This window comes from Pangasianodon hypophthalmus, chromosome 6 (genome assembly GCF_027358585.1).
Source record: "Pangasianodon hypophthalmus isolate fPanHyp1 chromosome 6, fPanHyp1.pri, whole genome shotgun sequence".
NCBI classification, from domain to species: Eukaryota; Metazoa; Chordata; class Actinopteri; order Siluriformes; family Pangasiidae; genus Pangasianodon; species Pangasianodon hypophthalmus.
In genome coordinates this window covers 3,683,387-3,706,592 of record NC_069715.1, presented here as the reverse complement: position 1 = coordinate 3,706,592, position 23,206 = coordinate 3,683,387, and the positions used below count along the sequence as shown (strand labels likewise).

Genomic DNA, 23,206 nt, shown 5'->3' with positions numbered 1-23,206 from the left:
CTTCAGCTAGCATTAGCATTAGCATTAGCAAGCACAGTCATGACATCACTTTCAATCACACTCAGATATTCAGCTGCTTGAAAGCCGAGTTCCAGCTCTATAAACATGGGAAGGAGAGTTGGGGGCGTGGCTATAAAATAACTGACAAGAGGCCAATCCAAACATAAACAAACAAACATTCCGGGCCGGAAGCCGGGTTTCCAGACTGGCAGTTTTTTTTTTTTCTTTTTTTTTTGTTTCCCAGCTTAGTAACACACATGCTCTGAGACACTGCCTTAAACTGTTGTAACTTTCCATATGATTTGTATTAAAGTAAGAAATGAAAAATATTCACTATTGCACCTTTAATAAGAGAAAACTTGTCCAAGCCAGAAACCAGGGCGCGTGCAAAACACACACACACACACACACACACACTTTGTCCAATTTCTGGAAACTTTTCCGCCTCCAGTCTCCTCCAGATGAACGTCAGTGAGAGTCTCTCTCTCTTTCTCTCTCTCTCCCTCCCTCACGCGCTGAACGGAAATCAGACTCCTCTGGCCGCACGTGCTTCACCGGAGTCACTCCGCACGCAGTAGCCGAGCGCGAGGAGCGTCTCTCTCTCTCTCTCTCTTTCTCTCTCTCTCTCTCTCTCTCAGAGAAGAGCAGCAGCAGCGTCCGGTCTTCACTTTCTCAGGCATCCATGGCGCTGTGTAACGGCGATACCAAGGTCAGTATACCGGACCGGGTCTAGGAAACAAGCCTGTGGAACGGGAGACGCTAGAAACAAATAAATAAACAAACAAACAAGCAAGCAAGCAAACAAACAGGCAGGCGGATTAAGCTCGCGCTCGCTCTCTGCACGCGAGCGGAACCGGGCTCGGCGCGTGACGCTTTCACCGCGTCCGGTTCTTGGCCTGTGTGCGGCTGAGAAACTTCTTTATCCCCGACCTCCAGAGCTCTCACTCCTGCGCTCCGGTACTCTACCGAGTCGACTTAAACAACGCCTCCGTTAGTCGTTTATTTTTAAAATCCTAAAACATCTTATTCACATTTATATCGAAAGTCCAGTCCTGGTAGGAAACCCACGGCAAGCTAAGATAAGCTAGCTTACAAGAAGGCAAGGCTGCATCCTAAACCCACACGTAGTGCACTACAGAGCTTCCTGAACGACCGTTATTTCACCGCCTAGGTAGGGCGCCTAGGTAGGGAGCGAGGAGAGGATTGGCTTTGGATTCGGATTCAGCCAGACGTTAGCGGCTGTAGTGCTAAGCTACCACACATGTTGAATCTAAACGTCTTGTTATTCTGTGTGTTTGTAACTGAAACGCTTTGATAAAACAAAATACAGGCGTCATGGAGATCTGTAGGGGATTAAACTATAAAATTAAAACATAAAACGTCAAGCTTGGGCTGGAGCTTGTTTTCAGCTAACATGCTAGCTAAGTTGCACTGAGTGCACACTTTAGGAGTGAACATGCTGTAGTGCACTCTGAATGAGTTTTTAATTTGCATACAAAAATGTCTGTTCGTGCTCCGTTTAATGGGGTTTGAATGATAATTTGGACACTGCATGAAGTGTGTGTGAGTGTTTGTGTGTTTGTGAAGGAAGTGAAATGTGCCAAACACGTGGGAACTGCAGCTCCTACTCCACTGCCTGGAAAAGAGCTGCTCCTAACCTGTGCTGTTCATGCTTATGGCTGATTTGCTGACATGTTAAGTCTCAGGATGTGTTCATGAAGTGATTTCTGAACTGCATTAATCATCTGTAATGGTAGAGGTGTTGAATTGTTGATTAGTTTTCTATCACAGCAGCTCTGACAGTACTGAAGCTGCCTTTATCATTTATATTTACATTTACACGCACAGTCATTTCTCATTTAGAGGAATTAAAGACTAATCATAGACGGATTCAAATTTGTGGTGTTAAGCAATTTAAGCAACAAACCTAACGTAGACAAACATAAAATTGTTGACGTGGTGACATTTTCTTTAAGGAGACAATTAACATTTATGGAAGGCGTCTCCAGTGTCAGTAAGTTTTCCTCCACAGGAAAATCCTCAGGACGGATGAGATTATGCTTTCTGTAAACTGACAAGCTGTGTGTTTTAGTCAAGAAAAAGGAAAAAAAAAGAGAGAGAGAGAGAGAGGTTGCTGAAGGATTGACTGTTTATCACGGCTATAACGTGAGAACAGGAACTAACTTGTCTCGCAGACATTCCACAACATTAAAAGTAACTATAAATGGACAAAAAAACCATGATGTTTGTTAATAAATACAAAATTGTAATTGTAGGTCTGTTGCTGAGGTGTAAGAGAAATAAGTGCTGTTATGGGAAAATAAACAATTGTGGAATAGTGAGAGTAACATCATGTCATCACGCTATCCAGTTGTTGATTATTTTCCTTTAACAGCATGACACCAAGTGTTTTTTAGAGAGAGAGAGAGATAGTGATATTTCTTGATTTAAATAAGTTAGGACTTGCTGACATGACTATTATGAAAATGAAATCTCCTCAAAACCTCCTGCTTCTCGCACTCATGCATTCTTAAACTTTCGTCCGTAACATGTTTCATACTTGGAGCAGAGCATCAAATCAGAATATATTTATACCTCTACAATGAGAAATTAGAAAGTATTATGGTAATTCTAATTCATTAAGGATCCTGTTAAAGGGATACACCAGCGTTTGTTTAACTAATCTGCCTCGACTGCCTGTGGAGCGTGTGTGTGATTACCACAGACAGGAATTTCAACACGTTTCCCTGCACTGAGGAAAGAACTGATAAAAGAAGTCAAAACTACAGACAGAAATCTTACCAAAGCTGCTTTTAGAGAGTTTTGTGCAACTTTCTAACACATTGGAGCTATACATGGGTTTTCTTTCATAAAAAGTAGATCGAAACAGAGTCGAAGCATTTACTAATACATTTGACTGAAGAATTCATTAAAGGTGCAATAGCAATTTTTTGTTTTTTTATTATTCCTTACTAGTACAAGATATCTAGAACATATAAGTAGTAAAAAACAAAACAAAGAACAGTGGGTTAAGCCGTGACCTAGCAAAGGTTTATTAAGTCTCTGAGAAAGCTTGCTTGGAAAACTGACTTTTGCTCCAGAACACTTGTTTGTGTTTGTGTGTTTGGCTTCGACTCCTGACAGTCATTTTATAGACACTGTGCTCTGTGTGCTAAAGTAGATCCTGGGGGCAGAGCTTTGTGAGTATGGACGGAAATCATTAAAACTGTTAGAGACCTAATCTTGGAGGAAAAAAGACTAGTCTTACCTCATACACCTTTAAAGCACACTGCAGCAATATAAAAACAAAAGAGTGCTTTGCATACATCTGTGCTTGAAGTTTTTTTTTTTTTTCCCTCCTGCAACCTGGAGATACATGCATTAAAGAAATATTCCAGCATTTTTCAACCTAATGCATCTAGCACCTAAAGTGGAGAATTTACAGATTTCTTTCTCACATTTTGAGGAACTGTAAAATTTTACAGCATGTTGTGAAGACGGTTTCTGCTGCCAGCAGACGCTGTACGGTGCATATCTGTGGTCAGGTAATAGTCAGATTCATCCCTGATTCGAGGCACATGTCCGACATCTGACCTTCGCGTGCGTGCTTTTGCATCGGTCTGTAGTCACGCAGATTAGCTGCATGTGCATCATGAGGCTTAATGAATGTCAGCTCGTCCTGTTTAGTTTAACACAAGGTTATTGAGGGTTTATTTATTTCTGTTTTTTTTTTTTTTTTTTTTTTAAGCTGGATATCAGTGGCGAGCCTACAGACGGGTTGCAGGACTACGATGGGGCCGTGGTGATCCTGGACGCCGGGGCACAGTATGGGAAAGTGATTGACAGGCGAGTGAGAGAGCTGTTTGTGCAGTCGGAGATCCTGCCGCTAGAGACGCCTGCCTTCGCCATCAGAGAGCAGGGGTTCAGGTGAGACGACCGAAAGAACGTCCTGTTTAACTGTTTAGTCAAGTACAAAACAGTTAGAGACTCCTTTAGCTGTTAAAAAAAAATGCCTTGACCCCTGAATACAGGTTTATTTCATGAACATAATCCATAATATTCAATAAAATCAATTCATAAATCTTTCTCAGTTCACTTAAGCATGTTTTTACTTCGATTTACTCATTCTAGAGTATTTAACTTTCTTAAACTGGAACTAAAATGGTTAATTCAGGGTGTAATGAGCGGAAAATTCACCTCTACGCTTTTCACACTCCTCTGCAACAGAAGCGAGATGTACAGGAGTCATCGAAAGCTGAAAGGTTTTTAACTATTGTGCAACACGCTACAAGCAATTCTCCGTGTCCAAACAGAGCGCAGCATGCACTCTGTCCTGTGGTTTCATTGCAATAAGAGAAATCTTTTCACAGCGCTGTCGATTTCTCCATTGGTCAGAAGGCGGTAATTAATTTTCCATAACGGCAGCTCTGATAGTAGTGCAGCTGCAAATGCAGGTTTTTTATTATCATTATTATTATTATTATTATTAATGCGCTCATTCTAACACGTTATCGTTTCTATAGTATCGTATCAACTCATTCACAAGGACCTGTACAGAGGATGCTCCACATATACGGATTAAAAACGTGTGTAATCATTGATATGGTGATTTTCTTTGTTTTCGTGAGGAGTTTATTTGGCATTTATGGAAGGAGTCTCCAGTTTCAGCACCTTGCAACAGTCAGGAGAAGAGTTTGAGAGACTGTTTATAGCTGCTGTAACATAAGTGAGAACAGGAACTAACTTGTCTCTTGGACGTTCCACAGCATTAAATATAACTATAAATAGCTAAAAAGATGATGTGTGTTGTTTAATAAATAAAAAATTTTAATAATTGACAAGTTGCTGTGGTGTAAGATGAATAAAAACACTTCAGGACATGCTTTTATAGGAAAATAATCCACTTCAGGATGGTCACAGTAACTCATCACACCATCTCGTTGTTGATTGTTTTCCTATAACAGAACAACACTGAGTGTTTTATTCCTTACAGTATTGTCATTTAGATGGTGGAGAAGAGGCAAACAGAGTTGTATACATGAATGTTTAATCAGAATAGTGCATTAGTACTGTTATGGCTGTTAGTAGCATAATAAATAAGTGTAAATCATCCTCACTCACAGTTCTGTTTGGTATATCAGCTCAGTGGGGGAATCTGTGCTGATTTAAAGGGCACTTTGGTCTTGTAGAGCAGTTCATCGTGCCTCTGCCTCTAGCCCACACACTTTCTGGGCAGAGCGAATAGCAGTTGATCAAAACAACAGTCCTGCTGAGACACACAGTCATCAACAAGCATATACATATATGAATTATTAGTGTGTGAGTAAGCAGATGCATGTGATTTTCCTTGTAGTCAGTCAAGAATGTTGTGAGTAGACACTGCAAAGCATGCCTCTTGTTCTGCGGGATTAATCCAGTTAAATCTGTTTGATTAGAGATGCAGCAGGGTCGCCTGTTTGTTTATTGCCTGAGTAAAAAAAAGAAAGGCCATAGTGTACTCTCTGAGGCGGTGTAATTGGCACTAGGTATTAGAGCAGGCTGTTAAATTGCTGATCTAATGAAGGTGGCTAAGAGCTGTGAAAACAGCGGCTCAGGGATTTCAGGACACACGTAGTGCGGTGTGAGGTTTTCTTCTGTATAATTATAGTCTATGCTATTGGCTTTTTTTTTTTTTTTTTAACCATCTGTGTTTTGGTGTGCTATATTATGATACATTTGGTTTTTTTTTTTTTTTCTTTCTCCCAATTCGGTCACTTGCCAATTCCCACCTCCTAGCTACCTCTCCTCTAATACACGACAGATAGCATGTGCTTCCTCCAAGTCATGTGGTGCCACCACACCTTTTCAAACTGCTTCTCATGCTGCGTCAAAGGCGCAGGGCAGCTGAGCGCTCGGAGGAAAGCGCTGTCCGCCCTCTTCCACATGCATGAGCTTATAGAGGCCCAGGATTGACCAGCCAGAGAGGACAGCTACTTTTGGCTGTAACTAAAAACAGTTTCTAGCTAAAGGAATATTTCAACTGAAGATAAAATTTGATCCAGATTTCCTCCTTACCTTATGATCAGCCAAGACAACTTGGGTGTGACGTTTTGCTTTGAAGCTTCAAGTTCGGACCACTTAGCAGATGTTTTTCATCACATATGATTCATTTTAGAGTGGTGGTCTGAGAAACTAAAATGCTTTACAAATAAATATCTGTACTTTTAATCCATGCGACTCTCATCACAATTTCCACATTGTTATAATTATACAGGTACCAGATATCCAAAATTCTCATATCTATAAAGTCTATAATGTTTGGTAGAATTAGAGGAGCTCAGTGTAGGAATGTTTAGTGCAGCAGATTTTACAGGCCTGTAATAATAAAGGTGAGGTGACGATGGTGAGGAGAAACTCCCTGAGATGGTATGAGGAAGAAAGCGTTAAAGGAGCCAAGACTCATAAATCACTTTAAGATGAGTGCAATTAAAATTAGTATTTATTGTTGCTGAAATTTAGCTTAGGCCTCATTTGTCAAGCTGAATATAATCGGCTTTATTTGTAAATCGTTCGTACGAGCATCTACACGAAATTTGGTATTCGTGAAAATCCTGTAAATTCGGAAAATCTTTTGTATTCTTCTCATGCTCCTGGGTGTGTGTACATTCTTACAGACAACACTAACTAATGTAAACCTCGATTTGATTCATGTCAAATCATATAATCTGCATGGATTACTGCACTTTTATAACTGGAATATACTGTGGAGTTTAAATTGCTTATTTTTATTACGGTTATAGCGTTTAGCAGATGCCCTTATCCAGAGAGACTTACAGAAGAGCTTTAGAGTCTCTGTCAAAAACAGGGATTGACTAAGAGTACCATCCAGAACCTTTTGTGAAAACCAGCTGTTTTATATGATTGGCAAATAATTAAAGAATATAAAAACTAAAGAAAGCGAGCCAACACAAAACTATAAATTAAGACAAATAAAACTAATCACTCAATTATGACAAAAGAAATGGTGCTATAAAAACAGGGGATGGGCCGGTCTGTCTGCGCCTAGCCATAAAGGGGGCAGTCGTGGCCTAATGGATAGAGAGTCGGACTTGCAACCCGAAAGTGAACCTGAAGGTTGTGGGTTCGAGTCTCAGGTCTGGCAGGGATTGTAGGTGGGGGGAGTGAATGACCAGCGCTCTCTTCCACCCTCAATACCACGACTGAGGTGAGACCCTTGAGCAAGGCACCGAACCCCCAACTGCTCCCCGGGTGCCGCAGCAAAAAAAGGCTGCCCACTGCTCCGGGTGTGTGTTCACGGTGTGTGTGTGTTCACTACTGTGTGTGTGCACTTGGATGGGTTAAATGCAGAGCACAAATTCCTAGTATGGGTCACCACACTTGGCCACAAGTCACTTCACTTCACTTTCACTAAACTGGAAACAAACTCCTCAGCTGAAGTTTTAGTAAACACTTTAGTAAACACAGTAAATAATAATAATATTATTATTATTAAAAATGTTTATTGGCATAGATGTGAGTCAAAATAACTTCCACTTCTGCCTTTCAGGGTTTACCCTGATCCTTCATTTCATGCTCCCAGCTCTCTGTGCACTTTTTATGGAGTTTTGTGGGTGTCGGGAATGCACTTAGCTCATCATGGGTGTATCAACATGTGCACACGAGTATGAATAAAATCAGCCTTTCTATAACTTTTACACGCAACTTAAAGACTGATAAATGAGGCATTGTGTCTGAAATGAGCACAGATTTTTTTTTTTCCTACACCTTTTTTTCTAACCCTTTTTCTACACCTCTTTTCTCAGAGCCATCATTATATCTGGCGGTCCGAATTCAGTCTACGCAGAAGATGCACCCTGGTTCGACCCCGCCATATTCACCATCGGCAAACCCGTACTGGGGATCTGCTACGGCATGCAGGTGTGGGAATGAGACGCAGATGTGTTTTAATGTGTCCTAATGTGTTTTAATTTTAATATAGCAGAGATTCAGCGTATTTGTGTGTTTGGTGTGTGGAATAGATGATGAATAAAGTGTTCGGAGGCACGGTACACAGGAAAAGTGTAAGAGAAGATGGCGTGTTCAGCATCGGAATAGACAACTCCTGCTCCCTTTTCAGGTACATGCTCACAATGCTTAATACAAAGTTACTGTCTTAAACTGTGTCCATGTGGATTAAATCTGAAGTGTGTGTGTGTATGTGTGTGTAGGGGTCTACAGAAGGAGGAGATGGTGCTCCTGACTCATGGTGACAGTGTGGATAAAGTAGCAGATGGGTTCAAAGTCGTTGCTCAGTCTGGCAACATTATTGCAGGTATGCAGAGGAAACACAGCACGTTTATGCACATGTTCTGAATAAATCCTCTCTGAAACTTTGCGGAAAAGTACGTAAGGCTCACAGGCTGTCGGGTAAAGTGCTGTTTATTCTCTTTAGAAGTAAGGTGAGTAATTTTAGCCATCTTTCACTTCTAGTTACGTTCATGTGCAGCGAACAAAGTAATTCAGGCCCAAATATGACGATCACCTGATTAAAGCACTCGGATGGTTGCCAGATAATTATAATATAATCATGTTAGTGAAGAGCCATCGCTAAATTATGCAGTGCTGTTAAGTAAGAGCGCTTTCACACCTATTGATATTTTTATATGATTTTTTAAAATTGTATTTTATTTGTCATTACTTGTTTTAAGTTGTTGAATCAGGTTTTAACTAGGGTATATTGATGTCTATATTAATATTAACTTTTTTTTTATATTATTACAAACTGATGTGACATAATGAAAATGTACTTAAACTTTAAAATTCTAAAATAACATTCTCTTTTTCAGTTTTAAATATTTTTAGTTTTCAAAAATATTTGACATTTTTTAAATGCACCTATATAAACTTGTATATCATGATATATATCATGTACTGTAGAAATGCCTTCAGGAATCGTGATACAGTATTTTTGTCATATCGCCCACCTGCTGTTTTAACGCATTTTGGAGGACAAGAACAAAATGATGCATTGTCGCTGAGCATCTTTTTTATTCTCAGTGCTTATGTTTCCAGAGAAAAGCACATGTTTGTTTAGGATTTCACTGTACAAATTTTTTGTACATCAATTATGGCACATCTGCAAATCACCTCTGATGAGCGATGAATCATCTTTTAAGTTCAGCCTCCTGGTTTACTGCTAATAAAAAGGCTGAAAATCTTCATGGATCTTAAATAATTCTGTCACATTTTCCATCTCAGGTATCGCTAACGAGCAGAAGAAGCTCTACGGGACGCAGTTTCACCCGGAAGTAGATCTGACTGAGCGGGGCATGGACATGCTGCGGAACTTCCTGTTTGAGATCGCCGGCTGCACCAGCAACTTCACCGTGCAGAACCGGCAGATGGGCTGCATACGCGAGATCCGTGAGAAAGTGGACAAGTCCAAAGTGCTGGTGAGGAAAAGTGCAGTGTGGGCGTGTACACGCCTGCTGCTGGAGATGAGGGAGCGGTCATACGGCAGAAATGTCACGTATATGCTAGATATTTTTTCATAATACACAGTGTGCATCGTATTTAGCTGCCACAAAAAAAAAAAAAAAAAAAAAAAAAAAATTATTATTTAATACATTATTCAGCTGCTTGCCACAGTGACTAGCAGTCGAGTCCATAGTTTTAAAAAGTGTTAACGATACCGATGAGGTCTTAGAAAAGCACATTATGTTATTAAATAAATAACAAATGTTATTTATCATGGTATGGAAATTATATCTGCATGTCACCCAGCTCTAAACGAGATCTGCTTTATTTAATTTATTTTTTCGTAAGCAGGACTTATTTTTAATAATTTTTTTTTACACCCTCATAAACACCTAATTAACTCAACTAGGTGTGTAATATTAGGTTTGGAGCCAAATTCTGCTGTCGCAAGCTTGAAGAAAAGTGTGTGTGTGTGTTTGTTTATCTGCAAGAGTCATATTGTTTCTAATGTCTTCATTTAAATGCATGTGGTTTCATGCTCGCATATGGAAATTATTCACTGGCTAATTTCTTTAATTCCTCTTATTTCTGAATAATCCAGTGACTCAGGAGAGGTCTCTGCTCTGTCTGTCTGTCTGTCTGTCTGTCTGTCTGTGTGTGTGTGTGTGTGTGTGTGTGTGTGTGGGTGGGTGGGTGGGTGGCTGTGTTTGGGGGGGGGGGTAATTAAAACCTCTTATTAATCTGATCTTTTCTGAAGCTAGGTGATTGCCTCTTTAAGCTTCCATAAATTGGGCCTGTCCTCTAGTGAATACACAGAGGCCTTTATTGGATTAAGATCCTTTTTATCCCTCCCCGAATCCCTGAAGCTGTGCCTTGTGAGCTATTTAATGTGTTTATATGGGTCGGAATGACAGACGGTAGTTACTCAGGATAACACTGTACCTACAGTTTACGTGGCCTGTGACTAAAGCAGTGAATTACAGTGTTTGGCTGTTTTTGTCCTGTGCCAAGAAACATAATGACTCAGGCATGTGTGAGGGAGGAATGTGTTTTTAGATTTTGTTAAGAATAAAAATAATCTCTAGGGAAAATTATTCTAGGAAAATAACCATCAACGTGGTGGTGTGATGAAGTGGAGTTACTGTTTAATTTTTTGTTCATCTTATGTAACAGTAATTTGAGTAATATAAGGATTACAGTTTTTTTTATTAATTAAAGAATGACGTCATACATTTTATCAATTTGTAGTCGCATTTATTGTTAAACAGTTGTTCCCTCACCAGTCTTCCCTCTCTTGAAGATATAAGATTTAAAAAAAAAAAAAAAAACACAGCTTGACATGTTACGGAGAAACAGCTCCTATCGTGAAGATGTCGGGAAACTTATCGTTACCTCTGTCTGTTACAAAGCACTGACACTGGAGACTCCTTCTATAAATGATTGATAAACATCTCCTTACAGAAATTTCACCACATCAATGTTTTTTTTTTTTCTTTGTTGAATAAGACATTTTTTTTACATTTAGTTTATTATTACTCTTAGATTATGTGGAGCGTTTGCTGTACAAGTCCCTGTGAATGAGCTGTTACTATAGAAAATGAATCAGTGCCTTTTGACCAATCAGAATTAAGAATTTAACAGAGCTGTGGTGTTATCAGTAATATTAAAGTAAATCAGTTATGTAAAATGGCATGACATACTTGGCAAGTGCTTTAAACAGAGGTGTGTGTGTGTGTGTGTGTGTGTGTGTGTGTAGGTATTGTTAAGCGGCGGTGTCGACTCCACAGTGTGTACAGCCTTGCTGAATAAAGCTCTAAATCAGGATCAAGTGATCGCCGTCCACATTGACAACGGCTTCATGAGGAAGAGGGAGAGCCAGAGCGTGGAGGAGGCACTCACCAAACTGGGCATTAAACTCAAAGGTGCCATAACTATTTACCCTTAATCAGGATAAGATCTGTTTGGAAAAGTATTTGGTGTAATTATTATAGTTATAAAGTATAATAATTAGTTAGTAAGTATAATAACTAGTTAGTGGGAGTGTAATTAGGTAGTAATTGTCTTCATTTCTGTGCAGTTGTAAATGCAGCGCACACGTTCTACAACGGCACCACGACGCTGCCCATCTCCGAGGAGGATCGCACACCCAGGAAACGCATCAGCAAGACCCTCAACATGACCACCAACCCTGAGGAGAAGAGAAAGATCATCGGCGACACCTTCGTCAAGGTGTGTACAAGTCATCTACCTGCAGGTCATTGTGTTCTTGACTAGTGTCATAGTATTATAGTATATTATTATAATAATATAATGTGTGTTATATATGTAAGAAAACATGACCAGGTGTTGTTAAGCAGCCTGACATGAAGCTGAGATACCGTCACCACCCCAGAGTTGATTATTTTCCAATAACAGCACATCCCAAAGTGTTTTATTCCTTTTATACCACAGCAATTTGCCAAAGATTACAATTTTTTATTTATTGCTGCGTTACTGAGAAGTCACAAGTAAGTGAGTAAACTCCTCTTTCCTGTGGCAGAAAACTTAGTTACAGCTTTACTTCAGACTGTTAAAAAGCTCTGACACTGGAGACTCCTTCCATAAACTTCTCCTTACAGAAAACTTCACCATATCCGGAGTGTTTCAATACAAGTCCCTTTAAGACCTGTTATTATATAAACAATAATGTATTAGAACAAGCATATTAATATAAACCTGTGATTTGCAGCTGCACTACTGTCAGAGCTGCTGTTATAGAAGATTAATCAACACCACCTGGCCAATCAAGAATTCAGTAGCGCTTTGCTATAAATAATACAAGAATGGGACATTCTGAAGGAAAATTTACTTTCTAGATTTAAATTTAAATGTTGATGCTCTTTAGTTGATAAAAACTGAGGACTGTATGATTTCTTTTCCTTCCTGTGGAGGCGAAATCAGATCTTCATCCTTTTCTGACATTAATTCCATGAAATATTATTTTTTAATGCCATTGTGTATCTACCCATGTTAAAAATAATTCACCTTGTGTATTCTTGTTCCTGCTTGTGTCTTGGTTTGGTGTCCAGGTGGCGAACGAGGTGATCGGCGAGATGAACCTGAAGCCGGAGGATGTGTATCTGGCGCAGGGCACGCTCAGACCCGACCTGATCGAGAGCGCGTCTCACCTGGCCAGTGGCAAGGCTGATGTCATCAAAACTCACCACAATGACACGGAGCTCATCCGCAAACTCAGAGACGAGGTACAGCATGGCGTTCTGCCCCTGTCCTGTTCCACAGTGATGATGATGGTGATGAAGGCAGGCGAGCACCTGGTTCCCTCTCGTAATATACACACAGTGTGTTGTCCTTGAGTGAAGTATCATTATAGAGATTTAACAAACGCATAGACTCATAGAAAACAAGCTAATGTACAGAAAACATTGGACCATAAGCCATATTTTTTGAATGTAAATATAAATCTTTGAATTGAAATAAATTCTTCTTAGTCATAGTGTTTTAAATGTTAAGTATAATATAATTACAATGGCACTCTGGGAGGAAAAAATTAGATAAATATGCCAAACTAGTATGAAACCAAACCAAAATTTAAAATAAATGAATCAGGATACTGTGATTTAACGCAGCAAAATAAATAAAACCTCACGTCTAACATAAGCTCAATATCTTTACTGATGATTTAATTAAACTTCTCAGTTAAATAGTTGAGAAGCCAGAATGTCATGATTAAAGTGCTGGTAATTGTACAGCCCTACGTACACACACACTTGGCACATTAACATTCTGCTTTACAGTTTTATTGTTCAACTTAGGTTGCATGTGTAACTCATTCCCAATGATATATTGTATATTTATGTGTTTCCTGTGTTTGTTAGCAAAGAACAGTGAGATATTACTGCTCTTGTAGCAAACGTGTAAGAATACTGCTCCTAGTGGAAAAAAAAAAAATCCACAACTGGGAGATTCTCAGTTCTCTTTCTGTCTCTGTGGTCCGACCACCAGGGGAAAGTAATCGAGCCACTGAAAGATTTCCACAAAGATGAGGTGCGAGCATTGGGCCGAGAGCTGGGGCTCCCCGAGGAGATCGTCTCCCGACATCCTTTTCCTGGTGAGTTTCAGCTCTACAGCATCGGTCAACATCTTTCGACACAGTAACTGGTGTTCAGATACCTGTAGTATTGAGGATAGAAATAGATATATATGTCCAGCTTTAGAACTAGCTAAATACTGATGGTGCACTTTTTTTGTGGTTATCCTCCAGGTCCCGGTTTGGCCATCAGAGTCATCTGCGCTGATGAACCTTACGTCTGCAAAGACTTCGCTGAAACCAACAACATCCTAAAAATCATCACAGACTTCTCTGCCAGTGTTAAGAAGGTAACAGTTTTTTTTTTCTTCTTGAATAAAGCAACAAATGGGCTGTAGGTTTCAGTGTTACAGCGTACAGTGGGGATTAAACTTATGGACAGAAGTAGAACATTATGATTTTATTGCTACACATTATGATCACAGTATACATTATCTAAGGAATAAAACACTTGGGAACGTAACGTGCAAGTTAGTTCCTGTTATCACTTATATCAGCTATAAACAATCGTTCCCTCACCAGCCTCTCTTTTGTCTCTCTTGGAGGTTTGTAAGACAAAAAAAACACAGCTTGTCCTGTTACATCCAGCTCTAATATGCACCATTTTCCTAATGATAATTATGCTAATTGGGATACATGCGTAATTGGTTTCATTACCATGTTATGTTAATAACGTAAATGGTTTGTTCCTGTGCAGCCACACACACTGCTGCAGAGAGTGAAGTCGTGCATATCGGATGAGGAAGAGGAGAAGCTGATGCAAATCACCAGCCTTCATTCACTAAATGCCTTCCTGCTGCCGATTAAATCCGTCGGCGTCCAGGTGAGTCCTCTACCATGATGAGTCCTCTACCAACTTCAGGGGTTTCAGGAAAGAAAAAAAAAAAGTGGATCTGAACAAAAGATGCTTTGCAATACCGTTATCAACTCAGTGGCATAATATTAATATTAATAATAGTAATAAGGATGATTATAATATTATTACTACTACTAAAAATAGTAATAAGGATATTATTACTATAATAAGGATTATTACTACTATTCTATTACTAATAAATAGTCACAATAAAAATATGAATATTACTACTATCCTATTACTATTACTACTACTACTACTACTACTAATAAAAATAATAATATAAAGTGCTACTAGTCTCTAGAATTAGCGCTTTATGTATTACAGACCTATTTGACCAGGAATGTTTAATTAAATAAATCTATAAACTTTGTTCTCTCTAACTCAGAATTGGAGTGAAATAATCTAGAAGACCTTTAAATAGGCTACAGTATGTTTTGTATTTAACACGTTGTAGAGATTACTTTTCTGATACATCCATTGTCTTGTCACGTGTCACTTTTAGATGGCTAGGCTTGTTTGTTTACTTGCTGTCTGCTTTTTTTTTTTCCAGTAAATTGCTGGGCTGTGTTTCATTTTTCTCCAGAATTATGGTCTGTCTCGTGCTGCTGGCTCACTGAGTAGCTCCATTCATTTCCAGATGTTTGTGTGTTTTTATCCAGTCGCCCCAGAGCCTGTGGTTAAACACAGATGTCGTGACGCGCTGTTTGGAGTTTATTTTAGTCTCTCTCCGTCTGGATTTCTGTCTTCTCTCCTTCTTCCAGGATGCTTGTGCGTTTTGTGTGGGGTTCATATAATTTATCCAAAATAAGGTTTTGTACAGATTATAAGCATTAAATTGACTTAAACTCACATTCACACGCTGTTAGATTTTAGGTTTGTTAGGCTTTTCTTAATCTTGTGCATCCCCCGTTTGTCTGGAGCGTCCACTGTAAGATAATGTATTAGAACGAGTGCATTAATATAAACTACTGTCAGAGCTGCTGTTATGGAAAATTAATCATCATTTTCTGACTGATTAGAATTCACCATGCAGCTGTGCTGTGTGGAATTGCTGAGTAACGGTATTTCTGTGTAATTTCTGAGCGTGCACAGCAATGTGATCATGTAGAACTGCCTCTTGGAGCTGAAGAACCTCTTATGTCGAGTGTGTGAATGATGAATACGTTCTGAGTAGACATGTGAAGCCTTTTTCAGCTCAAACTGGGACACGGCTGGTATGTCAGGAGTATTTTAGTGCTTTGATCTTGACATTTAACTAGAACTGAGCGAGCTAGATGAAGCAGTCAACAGTATCGAGCTGTGTAAGCACTGCGCCTCCGACGAAGTTTACTTCTGCCTGGCAGCTTGAAAGGGCAACAAAAGCTCGATTTATTTATGGATTTGCCTTTGAACCAGTCTGAAATAAAGCACTTCATACAGTTTCGGCCCAGAAAACGGCTTTGAGTAAAGCCGGACTTGTGTAGCAAGCAAGCAGCCAATCAAAGACCATTTTCTCTGTTGTCGTGGTGATGGGTCTGCTTCTGCAGCGGGTCACAGTCAAAATGCCGTGGCACGAAGATGACTGGCATCTGACAGATCTTACTGCAGTAGCCTTAAATTTCTGCCAATTTGAGTGGTAGTTACTCAATTTATAACTTAACTATAACCTTAATATCTCCATTTTAAGTTAAGAATAAAGATGATGGGACATTCTGTTAGAGGAAAATAATCAGCAGGGTGGTGTGATGAAGCAGAGTTATTATTGCCACCCCAAAGTAACAGTTCATTTATTTATTTTTTAAATTAAAAGAACAACGCCTCACACTTATGTGTTTATAGTCACATAAAAGTCCCTGTGAATTAATGCTGCTGTTCTAGAAAATGAAACAAGACTCGATTGTCAGATTCGACAATTCTATAGCATTATAATGTCAAATTTCTAAGTATAAAATTAATAAATGAATTAAAACGGTTTTCTGAACGGCAGAAATTCGCTACCTGCTGAATATGCGAAGGTACGCCCTGGTGTGTGTTGTTTTTACAGGATTACACTGTAACTTTGACTCATTTTAAACATGCCTGCTGGCGTTTATAGCACTGTGTACATCGAACCCGGTGACCTGTAGAGGTGAGACGGATCACAGAATGGCTGCTTGCGTTGTCGCTTACGTCAAATTGTGTGTGTTTGTAGACTTTTCATATTCTTTCTGGCCATTGCTGTGAAGAAGACTCTAGATTTTATCCTCCCTAGACTGAACCTCCAACCGAACGCTGGAGATCTCCTCCTCTTCCTCCTCCTCCACACTTCCTGTCCCAGCACCACAGACTGCTAAATTTAATCTTACTCACACGGGAGGGAGTTTTTAAAAAAACAAAACAAAAAAAACAAAAAAAAAACACATAGCTTCCTGAGCATGCTGTGTATGTTTTGCTTGAATAGTTCAGAGTTTAACAGAAGGTATGGTTTTGTGAAGTAATGTAGGTGTGAAAAGTCATTTCCTTCCTTTCTGCATCAAAATAATTAAACGAAACTACAAGTTTACACACCTGGTCCATTTTAAGATGTGAAACAATCCGTCACCTACGTGTTATTCATATCTAGTGATGTTACCTCATGATTTATGGAACTATAAATAATTTAATTTATTCATTTTATTATTATTTTTATTTGGCCTTAAAGGCTCATGAAAGCACCCCAGTGTCTGTACTAACATTCTGCTTATCTCTTTTTACATTTTTATTTCTAATCATTAGCTCATAGCTCAGTATAAATATAATGAGTTTTAATACACTAAGAGAAATGCTGGCAAAAAGCTTCTTTATTGGGACATTTCGGTCACATGTGCTCTACTTTCAGAGCATTTTTGGTCATGTATTCAGAATATCCAGAGTGTAGAAGGCGTTTTTCAAACTTGTCAAATTACATTCAATTAATATAGCAACAGAAAAAGTAAAAAAGAAAAGAAAGTTAACACAAAACTTAAACATAAACACAAACAAAAAGAAAAGATTGAGATGACCTGTGCAGTCAGTATCTGAATACTGAGATCAGTTAGAAATTTGCTTAGAATTTCTATTTAGGCACATAAACATACTATAGATAATAAATTAAGGAAGGACAAGTGTTTATGATTCATATTTCTATCACAAAGCCATAAAATCTTTTACTTTGCCTGTGTTTGCTGTATTCATTTGAAAGAAAATATTTGCTGTGTTTGCTGTGGTGTGCAGGGTGACGCGCGATCGTACAGTTACGTATGTGGGGTGACCAGTAAAGAAGCTCCTCACTGGGAATCGCTCATGTTCCTGGCCAGACTCATCCCTCGCATCTGTCACACCATCAACAGGTAATCTCACTCACCTCCACTAATCACATGCATTATTTCTGATTCTGTTGTTTCTAAAACTGACTAAACGGTTGGAGAGGAACGCTTCTTGTCTCTTACACCTTCAAACTTGCTTAAGCTTCCATTCAATTAAAGTATGCTCTACACTTTAGTGAGTGTGTGTTGTTTTCATCTAGAATGATTTTATTCCTCTCCCTCTTCTTCAGAGTTGTGTATGTGTTCGGGTCGCACGTAAAGGAACCTCCCACAGACATCACTCCCACCTTCCTGACCACAGGCGTACTGAGCACGCTCAGACAGGCCGACTTCGTGGCCCACTCCATCCTCAGGGAGTCGGGTAAGAGACGCTTTCCTCACGGGTTAACAGTGAACGACCTTCTGGGGGGAAAAGCGTGGAGTTAATGTGTGCGCTGAGGATGTAAACATTCTCACCACAAGGCTGGATCGTGCAATAAAAGAGTAAAATACACTACACACTACATGTTTATGTGCAGGGCTTAATTATGTACATAACACAAGCTCCAAGTATAAAGCTGTTTATCTAATGAGACACATTCAGAGCTAAATATAACCAGTAATATTGTCTTGTGTAATTGTAATTGTATGTGGTCGGAACAATACGCGATATGGATATAAAACCACAGGCCGCTTGTTAATAAAAGTACTGTAGTGTATGTTTAGACCAGGTAAATAACACAAATTCGTGCCATGAGGCTCTCGAATGCTGCACATGTCTGAGGGTTCACTCCATCACCGTGATATCATGAGTTTGAATCCCAGAGTTCCCACGATCCTGGAAAAGTTTTATAAAATGCTAAAATGTCCATTAGTTTTGGAAAAGTAATGCTATTTTTCATTAGTCCCAATATTAGTATTGTACTTTGAAGTTGCTAATTTTTATTTAATATGCAAAAAGATTATGCTTTTTTTTTTTTTTTAAAGAAAAAGTGATTTTGGAATTTATTCAAAGAAAAACAGTCATGAAAGTTTCATTTGACATTATGGTATTAAGTCATTGATTTCAGTTTTTTCAAGACACGCAAAAAAAATATCACTTTTTGAGAGGTAGTGGTGTGTTCCGGTGTCCCGCACTGTGTTTTTTTTTTTTTTTGTGAATGCATTGTACTGATTTATAACATTTTAAAATTTATTTATTTATTTATTTTTCCTGGCCAACCACTATGTAAGGAATAAAATACTTAGTTACACTATCGGAAAATAATAACTATACATGTAAAGCAACAAGATCACAGCTTGATTAAGTGTGTGATGGTGTAATGTTGGTGTGTGTCTTCAGGCTACTCGAGTAAGATCAGTCAGATGCCTGTCATCCTCGTGCCGCTGCATTTCGACCGTGACCCTCTGCAGAAGCAGCCGTCCTGCAGGCGCTCCGTCGTCATCAGAACCTTCATCACCAGTGACTTCATGACGGGCATCGCTGCCACGCCGGATAACCACATCCCCGAGGAGGCGAGTGTCTTGTCGTCTCGGTCCACAGCCAGTATTGATTTACTCAGTTGTTGCCTTTGTTCAGTAGTTCTTATTTGAAGCTACTGAAGAATGAGGGAGATATTTTAAAATACAGTCACCTGTTGCATCTTGTATTTCACAATACCTCCATTCATCTCGTCCTATTAGATGATTCACGGTCACGTCAGATCGTGGGTCGCAAAAAGTCCAACTCTGGTGAACTTTTTAAACGGATAACAGAGCGTAGGTTTTGCACAGCACCATTTGTCTGTGTGTGAGTGCATTGTTCTCATTAAAATCAATGGCAGTAGGTGCATTTTTGACAGATACCAAAATAGTTCACCATCATTTAGAAACAAGGTCATCGCCCTCAGGGAACAGAACAGAACATTCCCTACAACAGCAGCCAGTTCTGTGACTAGCACATACCCGAGTCTTATCTGTTGTTATTGTTATTACTACTAATCTCATGCTCTCCCTCTTCATGATGCATAAATGGGGAAGTCGGTTTGTGCCAAAGTAAAATTAAATTGAAATAAACGAATGAATGAATGAACAAATAATTAGATAGATAGATAAATAGACAATTGTGACAATCACAAGAAAAGGTTTAGTGGTGTATAGAAAGTCGCAGGATTGTGGAGGCATAGTCAAAGGTGCAATAGTCAGGTTTTTTTTTTTTCATACTAATGCAAGTACTGTGGAGAAATATGTAGAAAACAATAACAGAATAATAGTTTAAGCTATGATGTCAGCACAAGTGTATTACCTGGCTGAGAAAACCAGTTTGAAAAACTGCATTACAGGCCACAATGCTTGTTCTTGTTTTTGGATGGGCCTCTTGTCAGTCATTTTATAGACCCCGCCCCCAACGTCCCCTCTCTCCGCCTACTTCTCATCCCAGTCTCTCAGTGAGCAAAAACATCCCTTGGAAATTTAGCATGTTTATTTATTTATTTATTCATTTATTTATTCATTAATACAAATGATTCTCTTTGTAAATATATAGCTCTGCTTTCTGTGTGACATTTTTGCATAATTTCATTTCATTTCACAGAAGGCATTTCATACTTAAGTAACCTTTCAGAAATGAGTGGGGAAAAGCCTGTAGCTGACTCTGCTGTTGTCCTGCAGGTGGTGCTGAAGATGGTGAGTGAAATTAAGAAGATCCCGGGCATCTCCAGAGTGATGTACGACCTCACGTCCAAACCTCCGGGAACCACAGAGTGGGAGTAGAGAAGAGCGCTGAACTCTCAGGGCTCTCCTCCTCCTCCTCCTCCTCCTCCTCCTCCCTTTTTCTCTCTTTCCCTCTTTTTCTGGACTTCCTCCTCCCCTTCCTATTCCTTCATCCTTCCATGGCAATGTTTCCACACTCACCAACAAGCTCTCCACCCTCAGAGAACAGATCAGAACACAACATTCCCTACAACAGCAGCCAGTACTGTGATTAACTCACACACACACACACACACACACACACACACACACACACACACACACACACACACACACACCCCCGAAGCCGCTACTTCAACACAGCCTCATTTTCTGGGGCTTATTATTATTATTATTAATATTATTAATATTATTATTACGCTGGTTATTCGTTTATTATTTCAGGAATTAGTCGTCTGTTTCATATATTTGGCAGTTAAGACTTTGAGGCTTGCAGAAATAACTAGGGATGCATCGATAAAATTGATAACAAAATAAGTTAACTACTTAGTGTTAAGTAATCATGGCGTCATGGAACGTTTTATTTAGCTGTGTTTGTTTGTTTGTTTGTTGATGTCGTGTGCTGCTACCAATGAACTCTTCTTGCTGAGTTTCGCGTTGTAAGACGTGATGCCGTTTAAACCGTATCTTTAATAAAGAGCACTCTGTGTTGAAGATACTGTTATTAAAATGTTTTAGCAGGTTACTTGTATTGTAGGAAGATGCTGATACTAGTAACGGTATTGATGCATCCCTAGAAATCACACACACACACACACACACACACACTCTTCTCATACGAGTTTCTCATCACTGCTACTTTCTGCTTTCATTCTCCACATCAGCTTTATTCACCTCAGAACTTTCTGCATTACTAACTCATGTGACCAATTATCTTTATTTGCCAAATAGAGCTGGTTTGACCGTAAGGGCACTGGAAGAACTGCCACTTTTTTTCTTTTCTTTTCTTTTCTTTTCTTTTTTTTTTGAGATCTGCGAAACGTGCTGTGAAGGAGCTTTTCCTGGTGCGGTTGAGCTTCCTAGACTTTGTGCCTGGTTCTTTTGTCCTTTCTCGTTTTCTCGTCTTGTGTGTATTTTTTTTCCTTTTCCTTCAGGGATGTGAACAACAGAACTAACACATGCTGCATTTTTTTTCTTTTGCGTTGACTTGAGAAAGTATATTCGTGTCTGCTTCTGTGAGTGTGTGAGAAGGGGGGAGCATCGTTTGCACATTTAACCATATCTAGGTTTTTTTTTTTTTTTTTTTTTTTTTCCTTTTTCTTTTTTTTTATTTTAATAACCCATAAGGCCTTGGTGCTTTGCTTCCTGTGTAGCGTCTCCTGAGGCTGGATGTAGGAAGCTGTAGCTGAGGGATGGGGAAAGGGGCTTAGCTGTGATCACATGACCCATTAACGCGTTTCGAGATTTTCAAGTTGTTTTTTTTTTTTTTTTTTTTTTGTGTAAATCTATAGAAAGTGGGAGGGGCTACAGCTTAGTTCTGTTAACTATACACAGAGGTTTGTTTGGGGCGAAACCAGAAATCTATGCCTGATGTAGATAAGAAGTGTCGTAATGATGAATAACATGCCTAGCTATTTATTGTCTTTGTATGTCTCATTACACGATCCTTGATTCAATAGCAAGAAAAAAAAAATCAATGCAAGGGTGGACTGGTTCCTTGTCTTAACTGCAAACTTTTTTCTTATCCTCTCTCTCACTCTCTCTGTCTCACTCTCTCTCCCTCTCTGTCTCTCGCCTTTTTACGTGTACATTTTACATTCGTCTACTCAGAAGAAAATACTATTAATATGAATTGAAATTCAGTAGTGGGTTCAGCTGCAATCTGACATGGTGTTCAGTTTGATTTATGCAATTCTGTTTGAGTCCAATTTTTTTTTTGTATAAAAATGAACAAAAAGCTCTTTTTTTTTTTTTCTTTAGTATTGTGCCTCAAAACCAAGCCACTGCATGCAGTTTCCTGAAGAACTGACATTTGTATAATGAGATCTGAGCTTTAATAAAGAAGTCCATGTACAATTTGCTTTATTTTTTTTGTCTGTGTGTTAAAGGGTGTTTGGAAGGTAATGTATCAAAGTTTTTACATTTTAAAACAACCAGTGAATTGTTCTCTCTGGGGGAAAAAAAACATGAACATACCAATTTAAAAACCTGGCTGGAGAAAGACGTGTTTCTGTGTAATAAATACTGTATGAGTGTTACGTAAGGAATAAAACACCCAGTATTATGCGATTATAGGAGAATAATCGACCGCATTGTGAGATGGTGTGATGAAGTAGAGTTACTGTGAAGATCCTGGACCTGAAGTTGATTATTTTCCTATAACAACATGTCCTGAAGTGTTTTATTTTTCTTATACTACAATTTGCTAACAATTAAAAATGTTATTTTATTAAGAAACGACACCTCACACCTTTTATCCGTATATAGGTTCCATTTAATGTTGTGGAACGTCTGCAAAACACGTTAGTGTTTCTGTTCGCACTTATGTTATAGCAGCTATAAGCAGTCGTTCCCTCATCAGTCTCTCTTTTTTTCTCTCTTAAAACTAAGACCTAAAAATGCAGCTTGTCATTTTACTGAGAAACCAGATGCTGACGATGTCAGGAAACTTAGTTACAGCTTTACCTCTGACACTGGAGACTCCTTCCATAAATGTTAAATATGATTCCATAGCAACTCCTTGTGCAAGATGTTGCTGGAGAAACGATAACATGAGAACGAGTGTATTAATATAAAGCTGTGATTTGTAGCTGCACTACTGTCAGAGCTGCT

At 39.0% G+C, this 23,206-nt stretch overlaps 1 protein-coding gene across 1 annotated transcript; it reads left to right on the top strand.

Annotated features, from left to right (window-relative positions):
* The first annotated feature begins 443 nt into the window (after nucleotides 1-443).
* gmps (guanine monophosphate synthase) lies at nucleotides 444-22,450 on the top strand. The gene is made up of 16 exons (XM_034305180.2): nucleotides 444-709; nucleotides 3,749-3,927; nucleotides 7,803-7,917; nucleotides 8,019-8,116; nucleotides 8,208-8,311; nucleotides 9,238-9,431; nucleotides 11,213-11,378; nucleotides 11,534-11,685; nucleotides 12,525-12,698; nucleotides 13,459-13,564; nucleotides 13,718-13,833; nucleotides 14,241-14,366; nucleotides 17,613-17,728; nucleotides 17,935-18,065; nucleotides 19,026-19,198; nucleotides 20,333-22,450. The coding sequence occupies exons 1-16, from the start codon at nucleotides 683-685 to the stop codon at nucleotides 20,432-20,434; spliced, it is 2,079 nt and encodes a 692-aa protein (XP_034161071.1). The 5' UTR covers nucleotides 444-682; the 3' UTR covers nucleotides 20,435-22,450.
* Nucleotides 22,451-23,206: the final 756 nt, after the last annotated feature.